General features: G+C 41.0%; 1 protein-coding gene across 9 annotated transcripts in view; it reads right to left on the bottom strand.

The window, feature by feature from the left end:
* Positions 1-15,174, bottom strand: part of LOC133496551 (ERC protein 2-like) — a 145,738-nt gene that overhangs the window by 43,736 nt on the left and 86,828 nt on the right. For 8 of the 9 annotated variants that reach the window (XR_009793815.1, XM_061812382.1, XM_061812313.1 and 5 more), the window contains 3 exons: positions 6,631-6,778; positions 2,751-2,912; positions 614-672 (listed from right to left, as the gene is read on the bottom strand). Coding sequence is in view for 8 of the 9 variants with exons in the window: in XM_061812382.1 (XP_061668366.1) it covers positions 646-672; positions 2,751-2,912; positions 6,631-6,778 (337 nt within the window). In the remaining variant the exon portion in view is untranslated. Of the gene's footprint in view, positions 1-613; positions 673-2,750; positions 2,913-6,630; positions 6,779-7,011; positions 7,077-15,174 lie in introns of those variants that run through there. The other variant, XM_061812363.1, reaches the window with a different exon arrangement.

Genomic DNA, 15,174 nt, shown 5'->3' with positions numbered 1-15,174 from the left:
CACAGGCCTCTTTCAGCACGTCTGCATTGAAAGGCATCTTGAGTCCATGGGGGGGCTTAGATATAAAACTTCCCAACAGGAATTACCATTTATGACACTGCATTCTTCATTTAATGCTTTTTCAGAGTGCACTCTTAAAAAACATCACGGCTGTTCAGTGTTCTATTGTAATTAAATTCCCCCCACACATGGGAACACCACAAGGTGGGGGAGATTTTTTTACTATGGCTTAAGAAAAAAAAGGCACAGTTTGGGGGAGACTGACTTGCCCATCTCTGGTTTGTGTCACTGTGTCGTTTTTATCACCACTGGACCCTGGTACAGCCACATTTGGCTGCTTAACGCAGTTGCCTATATAACCATGCAGAGAGTGAATGGAAAGCACTTCAAAGAACCAACACGTACCTTCACCATTAAGGCAACTGTAAATCTTTAGGTAACGGAAATTCATAAGCAAAGGGAAAGTTGTGAGATTTTCTTACAGTTGGGTAGTGGTGTGGTTCCTGTGGTTGAATCAACATTGCTGCCCTGTGATTACAGTTTCGTAATGGAGGCTGTTGTATAGATGATCATGAAGGCTTCTGGGCCGGATACACAAGTATGCGGTACTCACTTTGTTGACAATGATCCAAAGCTGATGCAGAATCATGCCCAAATGCCCTCTTCATCCTCCTGAGATATAAACAAGGGAGATACATCACTGTTAGTATAAACATTTTAGAAGCACACTATGCACAAAATATAATACTTTTTTGAAACAGCCTCTTGTGCACATTGTGACATTCCTTGTGTTGATTCCTTGTGAGAAGCTTGGTAAGCTTACAAGGACTGCAACTCTAAAATAGCCTTTGTATGCAAAATGCTAGCTAGTCAAGGTGCTAAACGTTAGCATGCAGCAACCGGCTGTGACATAGCCTCTAAACAGAACCAGACCTATAAATACTCATTCTGGCAGGTTAAACACACAAGCAGACGCGTACTCACACACAAACAATCAAGAGTGCCATGTGCAATTTCTCATAGACCTGAAGAAAGCAGAATGTTAGAGCCTAGAAAAGCAGCAACAACCCAAAAGAAAAGGTTGTATAATTCAGATTTTGATAAACACTTTCAAAATGTTTTCTATTTCCTTCAGTTCTTGCTGCCAAGTGTCTGGTAGTAGAGCTGGCATGGCTAAATGAGAACAACATGGACACAAATACGGCTGTCAAAGCGCACACACTTTATGCTAAGCCACAGGGCTGGGGTACATCTCACGAGGGGAAAAAAAGCACTTCCACAACTTGTCTCCATCAAATATATTTCACCTGTGCCTTGAAAAATCACAGTAGAATGTGGTTATAGTTTGAATCTATACTGTCTGGAAAGATGGACTCATTGCCCTTAAGGAAAACAATCTGGGACACATTTTTCAAGAGTTTGTGCTTCAATTCACCCCCTGGGAAAAAAAAAAAAAAAAGTGTCCAAAACAGATTTTGTCCATTTCTGTTTTACAATAGTCTCATGTAAACAGCCAAGATGTGATACATTTACAAACAAATAAATAAAAAAGGGTAAGTTACTCCAGAAAGCGATGGTGGGAAGAGAAAAGAATGAGAGGAAGGCAAAGACCAAATTGAAGAAAAACAATCAAACAGTAATTAATCATGCTTACATGAAATAGAAATAAAAGGATATGTGGAGTCTTGTGTTTCGAGTGAAAACAGTCTCAGCACAAGGACTTGGGTGACATTCACACTGTGTGACCTGACATACGCCATCAGCACTACACACAGTTGCTCCTTCGGGGCTTTGTCATAATCTTGGGGGTCAAAGAGCAAATATAAGGAAAAGCCACGTTGTGATAGGCTGACCTCTGTCAAAGAAATTCTGTTGTTTTTAATGTGTGTGTTGTTTGCACGAGAGGAAGCGCCAAAGAAAAACAACTTGTCCAAATGACAAATAGTGTGAATGTGGCTTGGGAAGAGAAAACAATGACTACAAGGCGATTGTAAGATAGTAAGTTGATGACATTGTGATAGATATTTACTCATATTATTGTATACTCTCACTTACCCATCTCTTTTTTTATACTCTAATAATAACCTACTTCTTTTCCTTTGACTAATTGAAAACTTAGTGAAGCATTTTAGCTTTGTTGGTGAAGATCTAGTGAGGTAGCTGGATCACAGAAATATCAATTGATGCGCTGATTCATCATACTTCCTCTAATTTCAAGATATTCAAACGATCGCTAAAATAATTCTATAATATATATTGTTTGTTTTTACACTCAGTTAAGAACAAATGTAATTTAACTTCGAGATTCCAATGAAATATAATCATGGTTTGGATTTAGTGAAGGCTGTTTGCAGGGTTAAAACATGACACTATGTGTACTATATATTGGAGGATAATAAACAATATGCATCGATTAAACTTTTAAGTCATCCATCCATCCATCCATCCATCTTCTTATCCTCACGAGGGTCGCGGGGAGTGCTGGAGTCTATCCCATCTGTCAGCAGGCAGGAGGCGGGGTACACCCTGAACTGGTTGCCCGCTAATCGCAGGGCACATAGAGACAGACAGCAATCACACTCACAATCATACCTAGGCACAATTTAGAGTGTCCAATTAATGTTGCATGTTTTTGGGATGTGGGAGGAAACTGTAGTGCCCGGAGAAAACCCACACAGGATTAATGAACTTTTGTGGGATCAAAGATGAACTTGACCTTAACGTGTGTTCATGTGGACATTGAAACTGACCTGGTCCACAGGGAGTCTGTGGTTGGCATGCGGGGGTCCTCTTGGGAGTCTTCTGTGATGTATACTTGCAGAGTGCAAGTGGAGAGAATGGTGAGGATGATGTTGACGCTTGTTGCAATCTTCCTCATAGTTATCAGCCATCATCTTCATTCTACTCTGAGTCTTCAACAAAAAAAAAAAAAAGAGTGAGAAAGCAAAACTTCAGTTATTAGGCTGCTGATGGGCTTTCTTGGGGGTAGAACATGTTGAAAGCCATCAAACACGTTAAAAGCAGTGGTGTTGACAACACGTCAGGTGATTAATTACATAAGTCGGAGTGTCTGATGGAAGTACCATAAGTCTGTCAAATATTATCCATTTCTCAGAGTACCACTTAAAAGAATAAGACAAATGGGCAGTAAGAAAAGGTATTAAGTGTTGCACAAAGCCTGAAGCTGCAGACATTCTCACGCTTGCATTTTAGACTCTATAGACTAAAATTGTGTTTCGATATCGTCCTGGATGCCACAATTTTTTATTTTTATTTTTTTTGGCGTGTATTTGTGTTAGAGTGTGTGTATGCAAAATGGGCTGACGTTCTGCGAACAGTTTTGCACGGGAATAGATAAACTAACAGCCTACACTGACGGACATTGGACTGACGTGTAAGGGCACCTTTCTAGGACGTAGAGATAGACGGAAGAATTAAGTTTTATTGACAAGTTCAGCTCTATTTATCAAGGCTGCAAATACTTGCCATGGGGGTGGACTTCGGTCCTGTAGGTTCCATGAGGCTGAAAACCATTTGAGGGAAAGACTGTATGCAAGTATGGCTATAATCCAAAATGGTGTGGCATTTGTTGAGTCAGCCTTAAATGAAGAGACCACAAGCCATGGTCACCACAGAAAAGAGGTAGATACAGCCTGGGGACACAGCCACTGAGATAACCAGTCAGTGCCTAATGACTGAGGAAATGAGGCAGCCAGGATCACAAGAGAGGATGTGGCTCATATTAAAGAGCTTAGTCATTCCATTCAATTGGAGAGGAGCTCCTTTAGATAAGGCAAGAACCTTTACACAGTGGTTTGGGGAGGAAGGAGGAGGGGTAGAAGGGCTCAGACAGACACCAAGATGCTTAAGAGCTCTACTGTTGTTGCCTACCCTTCTTGACCCCAGGTGTTGACACTCCCAGGTGTGACTAGGTGGAGCAACTGTTACACAGTGGACACCTGTCATCGAGCCTGAACAATTACATACCACACACAAACACACACACACATCAACCCAAGCCCCACTACCATCCATCCATCCATCCATTATCTGACCCACTTATCCTCACAAGGGTCAGCGATGGAGCCTACCGCAGCTATCTTCAGGCTGGAAGCAGAACCTACACTGGTTGCCAGCCAATTTAGAGTCTCAAAGAAATGCATGTTTTGGGAATCTGGGAATAAACCAGAGTGCCCGGAGAAAACCCCTACGGGCACAGGAAGAACATGCAAACTAACTTGAAATAAAAAAAAAAACTTGGTTATTATGCTCAACAAGTCCCAACTTTCAACAAGTAATCAAACTTTGCACAAATAATTCTGTCAGTGAAAACAATATACAATATTTTGTATGAAATGAGAGCAAGAACAGAGCAAACATATGTAATGGCATCCGGGCCCGATTGGAGATTGAGTCGTCAGTAACAGATCCAGGTGGCATCACTCAGTGGAATGGTCAAAGAAAAACGTGTCATTGTTGGTGTTGCCCTCGAAAACCATGCCCTGTGTGTGACTACAACAGATTTGCAAACAGTTTGTATATACTGAATGTGTCTCTACATGTGTATCCAAGTGCAGCCGTTAGTGTAAACGTATCACTGCTTTGCTCGCAGCTGTACATTGAAGCCCTGCCTAAATCTGAAGCTTAACCTGAATAGAGCAGTAATGTAGTCACATTAACAAATGGATACATGGAAAGACTTCAGATGAACGAGACAGCTGAGGGCAGTCTTGAAACAGTTTTTAAACCGTGCTTTGTTCATTTCTTTAATCATGTCTGTTTGTAGGCGTGTTTGTGTTTGTGTGGCCACACATTCCTGCACAACATTTCACATATTTTTCCCAGTCAATGTGACTAAGACACAGTGACCCTGCTTCAAGCAGACTGATTGTGTTACATCGGTTCCTTCCCATGGCACACCTCAGAAAATAATCATCTCTCCACAGTGAAAGGATGCATTTCTTTGGAATGGATGCATAATTCTCTCAGACCTAAAAGGTGGAGAAGTATGATTACAAGTACAAACTCATAATTTCTCAGTTTTAACGAATCGCTGATGCTTGGCCATCTATTATTACGGGGGCACATTCGTGATGACTCTTGATGAAGTCTAACAATTACATTTTTTGCGTGAGTTACTGTAAGTCTTTGAACTTCAAAGGGTGACTGGAAGTAAGGAAGCAGGGTTGAGCTCTGACCGCAAACTCACACAGACACACAAAGGCACACACACACACACACACACGCACACACGATATGCCAAAAGTGGTTGATGGAGAGGTCAGACAGGGCACAGCTATCTGTAAATCTATCTTCTTCTCCAGATCATTTTCTCCTCAGAGGCCCTGAGTCCCCTAATTCTTTGGCATTTCCTGGTCAGTTTCTTTCTACCGGTGGCTGTTGACGATCTGAGGCGGGCAACCTATCCTTCACATATATCAGTTGGACCAAAGACAGCAGGAAAAGATATGTGTCTCGTTGGGAGACGTCACAAGAGCTCATGAAAGAAAACGTAGTGCTATAAGATCTACTCTTGGGAACTTCAAATCTTATAGCCTTCATAACATGAATAGATTTAGTAGTTTTAAAGGCCCTGGTGTTTGGTGGTCATAGTATTGCCTGGTGAATCCGTACACTTAGCTATAGTATTTCCGAGGATTTATATATGAATCCCAGGACTTTGCCAGAACTTTAAAATTAACCACCTTTCATCCATTCCTACATTCCAGACCACATTGTTGCCCTTACAAACCATCACAACATCAGATGTAACTGTAACCTCTGGTTAGCCAACGGGAAAACATGATGAATCCAATGGTGATAAACAAATAATAAGCTTTCCCAGAAATCCCTTTAAACGAACTGCAGTGGCTGGGAATTGTTTACGAGGCTGGTACAAACATGCAGGTAGGTGCATAGTTACCACTGCATCTTATGACTTTGAAATGCACCATGTTTCCCAGAATCCCATCTGATTCAGGCCACAGGCAGACTCCCTGCTGTTGGATCATTATTCCTAGTGTTCATTTTGGTCCAGTCAACCATTAGGTCTGACGAGCACCTAATAAACCACATACCTCGGTTGGAATTGGTTTGTAGTGAACAAAAAAGGTCAAATCTGGGAAATTGGTGATGACATTTAACATCTGTGAGACCAGAAGCTATCGGGCAGGATGCTCCGCTAATGACACATGTGAATCAAATGCAGGTCTGCATTATATACACATAATGGCAGAAAAACTCCTGCCGTATCAACTTAAGTGAATATTTGCGTTTTGCCTGGATGTTGGACCGCAGCCCCTGCTTGGTTTGTCGTAAGATGACCGAGCACAAAAATGTGGTTTGAGGCAGAGGATCCAGTTCTGTTTACAAGAAATTATTAACTTCGGCCTGTTCTTAGTTTAAAAGTACAAAGTTTGCCTGAGAGGCTGCTTTGCAGGCAAAGCCTGGCGATGTGCAGCAGGTTTAAATTTGTCGTCCTACTTTGATTTACCAAACCCGCAATGTCCTAAATTGTGACCACAAGGCGAGGCTCCACATCATTCACATGCCAGTCACCCATTAAAACCACAATTGCTGTCTGTCGACTAGATTCTTCATAGCTTGGTGGGCTGTGTGTGCTTGATGTACCTGCTGTTTTAGTTGGTGCATGAGACGGTCCTTCTCCCGCTTTAGAGCCATCACTTCCTCTTGGGCTTTCCTTCGCTTTGAGGGAGACAACTCCAGAAGGGCTATGTTAGCATCCTTCTCACTGATAGCTGCCAGTAAAGCTTGTTGCCTGAGGAAGACATGGTTCAAAGATAGCAAGAACTTGATCATACATTATTAAATTTATATGTAACACCAGTAAACATTTGACTAGTCATCATATGTATACAGATGTCACAGACATCTTCTAGATCTACAAACAAGAGACATCTTTCAAGAGTTCTGCTTTGTGATCTGGTACCACAGTGTGACTCATGCCCACATACCGTAATAATGTAATGAAGTCTACTAGAGGTGCCTGAGGGGCAATGACATCTTCCCTGTGTCACTGCTGGTTCCCACTCAACGTGTACATATATTGCAAGGGTCTACAGGTGCAAGAGGGAAGAAGCTTGTTCATACACACGCAATCAGACATTCAAATCTACACCCACTATCTAAAGGGAATGTTATCACTAACAGAAGGTTGATGGCTATCCCCAGGAATAAACTTGATTTTGTAAAGTCCGTGGTGACAAATACACCAGTTACATAGACTCATGTAAACACATGCCTCAATAATTATTGACTAAATGTGGAGTTGGTCACCATTTGAAATTCCCAACAATTCCCCTTTTCCCAAAAGACCCTTTACAAGATTTTTGTGTGACCATGAGAATTGGTGAGGTTTGAAGACAATGTTCACAGATGAAACACCTGATCTCTGTTTGATGTACTTGCGGTCCGGACATTCAAGTTGTTGTTGTCGCTGTTCCATAACAAACCTATCCAAGTGTGCCTTCAAGTTAACAGCTGTGCAAAATTATGCTGATACAAGGTGATCTTAAACAATAAGATACATTAAATATAGATAAACACACACACACACACACACATAGTTCTGAGGACCCTGGTTTAATCCCAGTGTTGAGTTTGCACTCCAGTTTCCTCCTATATCCCAAAATCATCATTTCATTGGAGACTCCAAATTGCCCTTAAGTCTGATTGTGATTGTGGCTGTTTGTCTCTTTGTGGTCTGCGATTGGCTGGCAACCACTTCAGGGTGTACCCTGCTTCCAGCCTCTTGACAGCTGGGATAGGCTCCAGCACTCCCGCAACCCTTGTGAGGATCAGCGGCTAAGAAAATGCCTGGATGGATTTATTTACAGTGCCTTGTGAAAGTATTTGGGCCCCTTGAACTTTTCAACCTTTTGCCACATTTCAAGCTCCAAACATAAAGATATATATATATATATATATATATTTATTTTTGTCAACAATCAACAAGTGGGACAACATTGTGAAGTGAAACAAAATGTATTAGATATTTTAAACTTTTTTTGAACAAATAAAAACCTGAAAAGTGGGGTGTGAATAATTATTCGGCCCATTTGCATTAATACTTTGTAGCGCCACCTTTTGCTGCATTTACAACTGAAAGTCACTTGGGGCATGTCTCTATCAGTTTTGCACATTGAGAGACTGAAATTCTTGCTCATTCTTCCTTGCAAAACAGCTTAAGCTCAGTGAGGTTGGTGGAGAGCTTTTGTGAACAGCAGTCTTCTGCTCTGCCCACAGATTCTCGATTAGATTCAGGTCTGGACTTTGAATTGGCTGTTCCAACACCTGGATACTTTTATTTGTGAACCATTCCATTGTAGATTTTGCTTCATGTTTTGGATCATTGTCCTGTTGGAAGATTAATCTCCATCCCAGTCTCAGGTCTTTTGTAGACTCATACAGGTTTTCTTCCAGAATGGTCATGTATTTGGCTTCATTCATCTTCCCATCAATTTGAACCATCTTCCCTGTCCCTGCTGAAGAAAAGCAGGCCCAAACCATGAGGCTGCCACTACCATGCTTGACAGTGGGGATGGTGTGTTCAGGGTGATGAGGTGTATTGCTTTTATGCCAAATATATTGTTTTGCATTTTGGCCAAAAAGTTTGATTTTGGTTTCATCTGACCAGAGCACCTTCTTCCATATGTTGGGTGTTTCTCCCAGGGAGCTTGTGGCAATGAATTAAATGAGACTTCTTATGGATATCTTTGAGAAATGGCTTTCTTGTTGCCACTCTTCCATAAAGCCAGATTTGTGTAGTGTACGACTGATTGTTGTCCTATGGACAGACTCTCCCACCTCAACTGTAGATCTCTGCAGTTCATCCAAAGTGATCATTGGGCCTCTTGGCTGCATCTCTGATCAGTCTTCTCCTTGTTCGAAATGAAAGTTTAGAAGAATAGCCGGGTTTTGGTAGATTTGCAGTGGTCTGATACTCCTTCCATTTCAATATGATTGCTTACACAGTGCTCCTTGAGATGTTTAAAGCTTGAGAAGTCTTTTTGTATCCAAATCCGGCTTTAAACTTCTCCACAACAGTATCTCGGACATTGTATGAATTTATACAGAGACTTGATTACACACAGGTGGATTCTATTTATCACCATCAGTCAACATTGAATCATTCAGAGATACTCACTGAACGTCTGGAGTGAGTTTGCTGCACTGAAAGTAAAGGGAACGAATAATATTGCACACCACTCCACTTTTCAATATTTTATTTGATAAAAAAGTATAAAATATCCAATACGTTTTGTTCCACTTCACGATTGTGACCCATTCGTTGTTGATTCTTGACAAAAAAACGAAAATTTTATATCTTTATGTTTGAAGCCTGAAATGTGGCGAAAGGTTGAAAAGTTCAAGGGGGCCAAATACTTTCACAAGGCACTGTATATATGTGCCTGTGTCTTTCAAACCAATTATACCAAACTCAAACATGGCATGTGCACATTTACACAGTGTTTGTAGCTTGCTGAAATGAGATAATTACATGTATGCGGATGGCAGCGCAACTTCAATAGCTGTTTTCAACACAAATGAGCGTAGGGAGTGAATTTGAATGTCCAGTGAACTTCACAATTTCTTGCACATGGGTGGTAATGACTTCAACCACACGTTTTGCATATGTGTCTTAAATAGAACAGTGACCTGGTAAAAAGCTATGGAAAAAAAAAAAAAAATCACTCAGATGAGCAAATCTGAGCTAATCTTAGATGTCTTTCATTTAATGAGCAAAGCTAAGATAATCTTAGATGTCTTTCATTAAGATTCAAGGGGTATGTTTTATTACATTAATAAAAATATAAAATTGTTAGATGAGAAATTTGACTGACAGCGCGCTGACAAGAATATCCCACTGATGGACGTGATGACTGCTGCAACTGGGTCCAAATCCAAGTTTTTTTTTCTTTCCCGATTGTGTTTATATAAATGGGGTCAATGGCAGATTTTCCTGCAACCCAAAACCCAAGTAATTGTTCTAAATTATACATGCTAACAGACAAAAAAACAGCATCTGTTGATGATGAAGCCATAACCTCCTTGGCGGAGGTAATCAGGAGCATGTCAGTGCAAGGTAATGTGTGGGTTGCGCGGGTAGTGGAAGAGGAAGAGAGAGGGCACATTCAAACTGCACTTTGGGCTCAATTAAAAATTGACCTGCATTGGAGTGTTTTTATTCCATGATTCAAGTCCCCGCAGTAATAACTCAATTGCAAAAATAAACACACTGAGCCCCAACTAAAGTCTCGCTGGCCTGGAACTCTACATTTGGTGTTTTTAGTACAATTATCCTCGCACCGCATCTGGATTCTCCCATTGAAGACCATTAATAGGCTGCTGTGTGTTTGTGTGCGCTCACATGGTTACTCCCATTCGTGCCGGTATTTGTGTGCGCATGGGTGTGTGTTCTGACATGTGGATCGGAGCAGCTAATCACACCATTAATCACGCAGCAGCTCTGACGTGACACTTTTCGTCTCCACACACCTTCACTGTTGTTTCTTTTAATGCTCACTGTAATGGAAACGCACACAAACACGTGGACACGCAGACCTACATTGCACCCAAGCATGTGCTTTCAAATGAACCTAGTCCGCACCAGACCACATTTTAATACTGTGTTGGTGTCATTAAAATTTTACAATCTGACAATCTCTCAGTAAATACAAGTAACTCAAACCCTACACGCTATTCACTGCTGAATGGATGACAAGATGGAGTGGAATGCAACTCACAGAATGATCACAGATCAATTGCTCAAAGAGGAGTGAGTTTACAGAACTCAAAGAGTTGTGAAAAATACAGTAGATGGTCTAAGAGGGCAACACAGTTCGCCCAAAATCATGAACATGGCCAGCAACGCCAACACAGTTCAGGAAGTGACCATCTTTACAGCACACGGCCAGATGTGAACTCTCTAAGCCAGGTTCCCAACCTCTCCATCTCCATACAGCTTATCGTCATCTGCATTATCTGCATTAAAGCACAATTTTACAAGCCCTATCAAGGAATACGCAATAAAATGGCTGAACAATAGGGAGGACACTTTTGAAAAACCCAACCACAATCTTGTGGTAAGATTCATGTCATACATGGCGGAAGAAAATAGTAAGATAAAAGGTTAGCAGTCGTGAAAGCCAAGTTTTTCTCATCTGAGAAATATGGAAAACAGAGATCCATCTCTCCGACCCCTACTAAGTTACTTCATCAAATGTTGCTACACACCCATAGCTCAAGATGTTTTTTTTCAATCACCTGTAAAAAGTAGAGTTGTTCCATTTTAATTTTTTAACCGCTTGAAGATTGATTCATCACAAAAAGAAAATAGTCATGATGTCATAGTTTGTACGATAGAGCTTCCATGTAACACATCTGGACTTTGTAGAGATTTAAGCGCAACAGAATCCTCCCGCTTACATTGAAAGCTAATTCCCAGTAGAAATGCATTTCTTTCATTATTGACTGACCCTCAGACGCTCTGAGATGGACCCCAGAATCAACGGCTGCCCTGTCCCCTCCAGTTTGTAAATGAGCTCAGCAGATTACAGCGCTGGCTCCCTATGGGATGCACTCTGAGTGGTCCTGTAGAGGTATACTGACTGATGTCTTCCTAAAACAATAAAAAGGATCGTTATTATGATTAGCCAGCCAATAAACTCTCTCTCCCACATCCTCAATCAATGAAATTGTGTCCAATGCATTGTGCGTATGCAGGTTGATTTTTCCTTCGGCTCTACAGTGCCTTGTAAAATATTTGCCCCCCTTAAACTTTTCAACCTTTCGCCACATTTCAGGCTTCAAACATAAAGATATAAAATTAAACTTTTTTTTGTCAATAATCAACAACAAGTGTGACACAATCGTGAAGTGGAATGAAATGTATTGAATATTTTATACTTTTTAACAAATCAAAACCTGAAATATTATTTGGCCGCTTTACTTTCAGTGCAGCAAACTCACTCCAAAGGTTCAGTGAGGATCTCTTAATGATCCAATGTTGAGTGATGATGATAAATAGAATCCACTTGTGTGTAATCAAGTCTCCGTCTAAATGCACCTGCTCTGTGATAGTCTCAGGGTTCTGTTTAAATTGAAGAGAGGATCATGAAGACCAAGGAACACACCGGGCAGGTCCGAGATACTGTTGTGGCGAAGTTTAAAGCCGGATTTGGATACAAAAAGATTTCCCAAGGTTTAAACATCTCAAGGAGCACTGTGCAAGCAATCATGTTGAAATGGAAGGAGTATCAGTCCACTGCAAATCTACCAAGGTGGCTCTACAAAGCATTAATGCAAGGGGGCCGAATAATATTCCACAACCCTCTTTCCGGGTTTTTACTTGTTAAAAAAGTATAAAATATACAATAAATTTTATTCCACTTCACGATTGTGTCCCACTTTTTGTTGATTCTTGACAAAAAATTGTATATATTGTTTTATATCTTTATATTTGAAGCCTGAAATGTGGCAAAAGGTTGAAAAGTTCAAGGGGGCCGAATAGTTTCACAAGGCACTGTAACTAATTTGATTGTCCATTTGGCCTCCAGTGCAAAACACCAGAATTCATCTATGAGGCACACGCACAAGAAAAATGCTTGGACTTTTGACAAAGTGAACAATTGTGCTTTCCTACCCTCTGGTCTCTCTCCTTGTTTAATATACACTTGGCGTGTCGTTGACCAACAAGGCATTATCTTCATTTCCTGTCCGGTTAAAAGGGTGACAATGAAATGTTGTTGTCATGACAAGCGTGCAATCGATCTTCATAAAATTCAGACCCTGTGCACTCAGAAGTCATGAGGCGCTATAATAAAAGAGAAGATCAATCCTGAGTTTCCAGAAATACAGAACTTTTATTTTTAAGTGTAGCTTGGACTAACATCGTATTTATAAGGGGGTGGGTATCCCAGTTCAAGTACGACATGTGATTCCAATTGAACTTCCATGGGCCCAGGACATATTGAGACCCTCAGATATACATTGGTGGGAGATGGATGGTTAGAGTACATGACCGTGTGATGAGAGGTGAAAGGAAAAGGAGTCGGAGTGGTCAGAAATGGAAACAAAATACACACAAAGTAAAAAAAAAAAAAAAGGGGGGGGGAGTGCAGCATAGCGAGTGGTGGTACTGACGACAAAAGAAAGACAAATGAGGAGAAAGGACTTGGATGAAGACACCCATAGTGGTGGGGTGGCTGTTTGCAGACTGTGATGCCACAGGGTAAATCAGACCAGGCCACTCTGACCTCTGAGTAATGATGAATAAGAATTAAACACACTCAAATGTACAGGATAGTGCTGGAAAGGCAAGTCATGGCTATTCAAACACACACAAAAAATGCAGATCAAAAGGAAAAGGTTATGGATGGGAGAACAGAGCTAAAAAAAAGTGAAGGTAAAAATTTAAGACTGCGAGTCTCTCTTAAATCAGCTCAGTACACTTCACGTTGTTATTCCTTGGCGTCACAGTTGAGGGAGTTGTGTTTATAATTTGTGTTATGACTTACTTGAAATTATGAGTGTGGAGAGTCAGCCGGACAGAAACAGATGCGTCTGTGGGATGCCCCAGGGAACCATCAATACTGACCCTGAGAACAGTACACTTTAGCCTGTCTGTGTGCACATTTGTGTTTCATGTCTTCCATGAAAGTGTGATATATTCCTTCAGCAAGATCATGGGGAGCCTAATATCAGCTCCTTGAACATCCATGATAAAGTCCTCTAGTGTGTGATCAAGACACTCCCCTGCTTAACTATACAACTCTACAGAGACGTCCAATGGGGATTTTATGGCTATTCCTTGATTGCAAGTGTGTGAAGCTGCAGTTTGGGCTGCTAGTGGTGTAGTGTTGGAGCAGGGGGCTAGCTATTTGGTCTCCCTGTGGTGAGAGCAACCAGAGGACATGAGAAGGAACATAGTTGACTGGCATTATCATAATGGTAATTGAAAGTCAAAGAAGGAAGCGCAAAATGATATTTCAATCATTAAGAGTAAAATATGCATTACGTAGTAATTCTTTTCTGCAGGCAAAAAGGCTCAAATGTTACCCCCCCCCCAAAAAAAAAAAAAATGCGACAACAGATGGTTCCCCCAGAACTGGGCCAGTTTGTGTGTGTTTTCACTTCACTAATAAAATATACAACCCACTTATTCTGTTCACTCTGACTCCCTCACTGGTGCTCTGACCGACTGGTCTAATTGAAAGGGTATGCATCAGTTTTACAGCAACAAGAGGAAAAACACGAGGGGACAAAAATCAACAAATCTGCCAAAAGTAGCTAAATGTTTAGAGTGGGAGCAGAGACGAGGAGACGTGGCTGACTGCTCCCAGAGATGAGCAGGACCAGACGGGCCACCAGTGCATTCCAGGCGGGAAGTCAGATAGAGAGCCACAAACAAAGTAGGACCAGGTGGCCTTGTGTGTACGAATGCAGATTAACAACACACACAGAGCTCGCTAACATTTGTCCCATACTAAACTATCAGGTTCGGATAGTGACTATATTCATCATACACAACAACCTCTAAAGATGCTTTATTGGCTCTATTGGAGGGAGGAAAATATACGAATGTAAAATTAAACGATCAATACAAATCACAGGTTTGAGAAAAAAAATGTGGCTTGGAGAATAAAAATATAGGTATAGATGGCAGAAGACCAGATGGAAAGATTGACACAGAGCATGCAATGTTTTGCTTTAGTGAATTCTAAATGAAAGGCAAACATATATACTATTAATGTATACGCTGATGCACCAAGTTTCCAAATTGTGCACTACAATTAGATTTTACAGGGATTCATTTAGGTTTCAATCTTAACTTGAGCTAAATACAAATGGATGATATGTGTGACTGTACCTCCAAATGTGGTTGGAGAAACGTGGTTAAAAAAATTAACTAAAGAGTAGGATGGGGGTGGGGAAGTGGCTAGTACTACATTTCTTCCCACCATTCACCTCCAACCTTACGTGTAAGGCATTGACAAGACAATAATAATTATTAAACTGTTGGCAGGTTTATTTTTATACTGAGGACACAGCCAGGTTGTCTGCGGTCTTCATGTCGAACACATCCTGAATCATACTCCACATCTGATGCGAAAATGTCAAGATTGAGATAGTGATCTTGAAAAGCAAATAAGC

This window comes from Syngnathoides biaculeatus, chromosome 2 (genome assembly GCF_019802595.1).
Source record: "Syngnathoides biaculeatus isolate LvHL_M chromosome 2, ASM1980259v1, whole genome shotgun sequence".
In the NCBI taxonomy this organism is placed as follows: Eukaryota; Metazoa; Chordata; class Actinopteri; order Syngnathiformes; family Syngnathidae; genus Syngnathoides; species Syngnathoides biaculeatus.
Note: the sequence above shows the minus strand (reverse complement) of the source record. Positions and strands in the feature narration are given on the sequence as shown.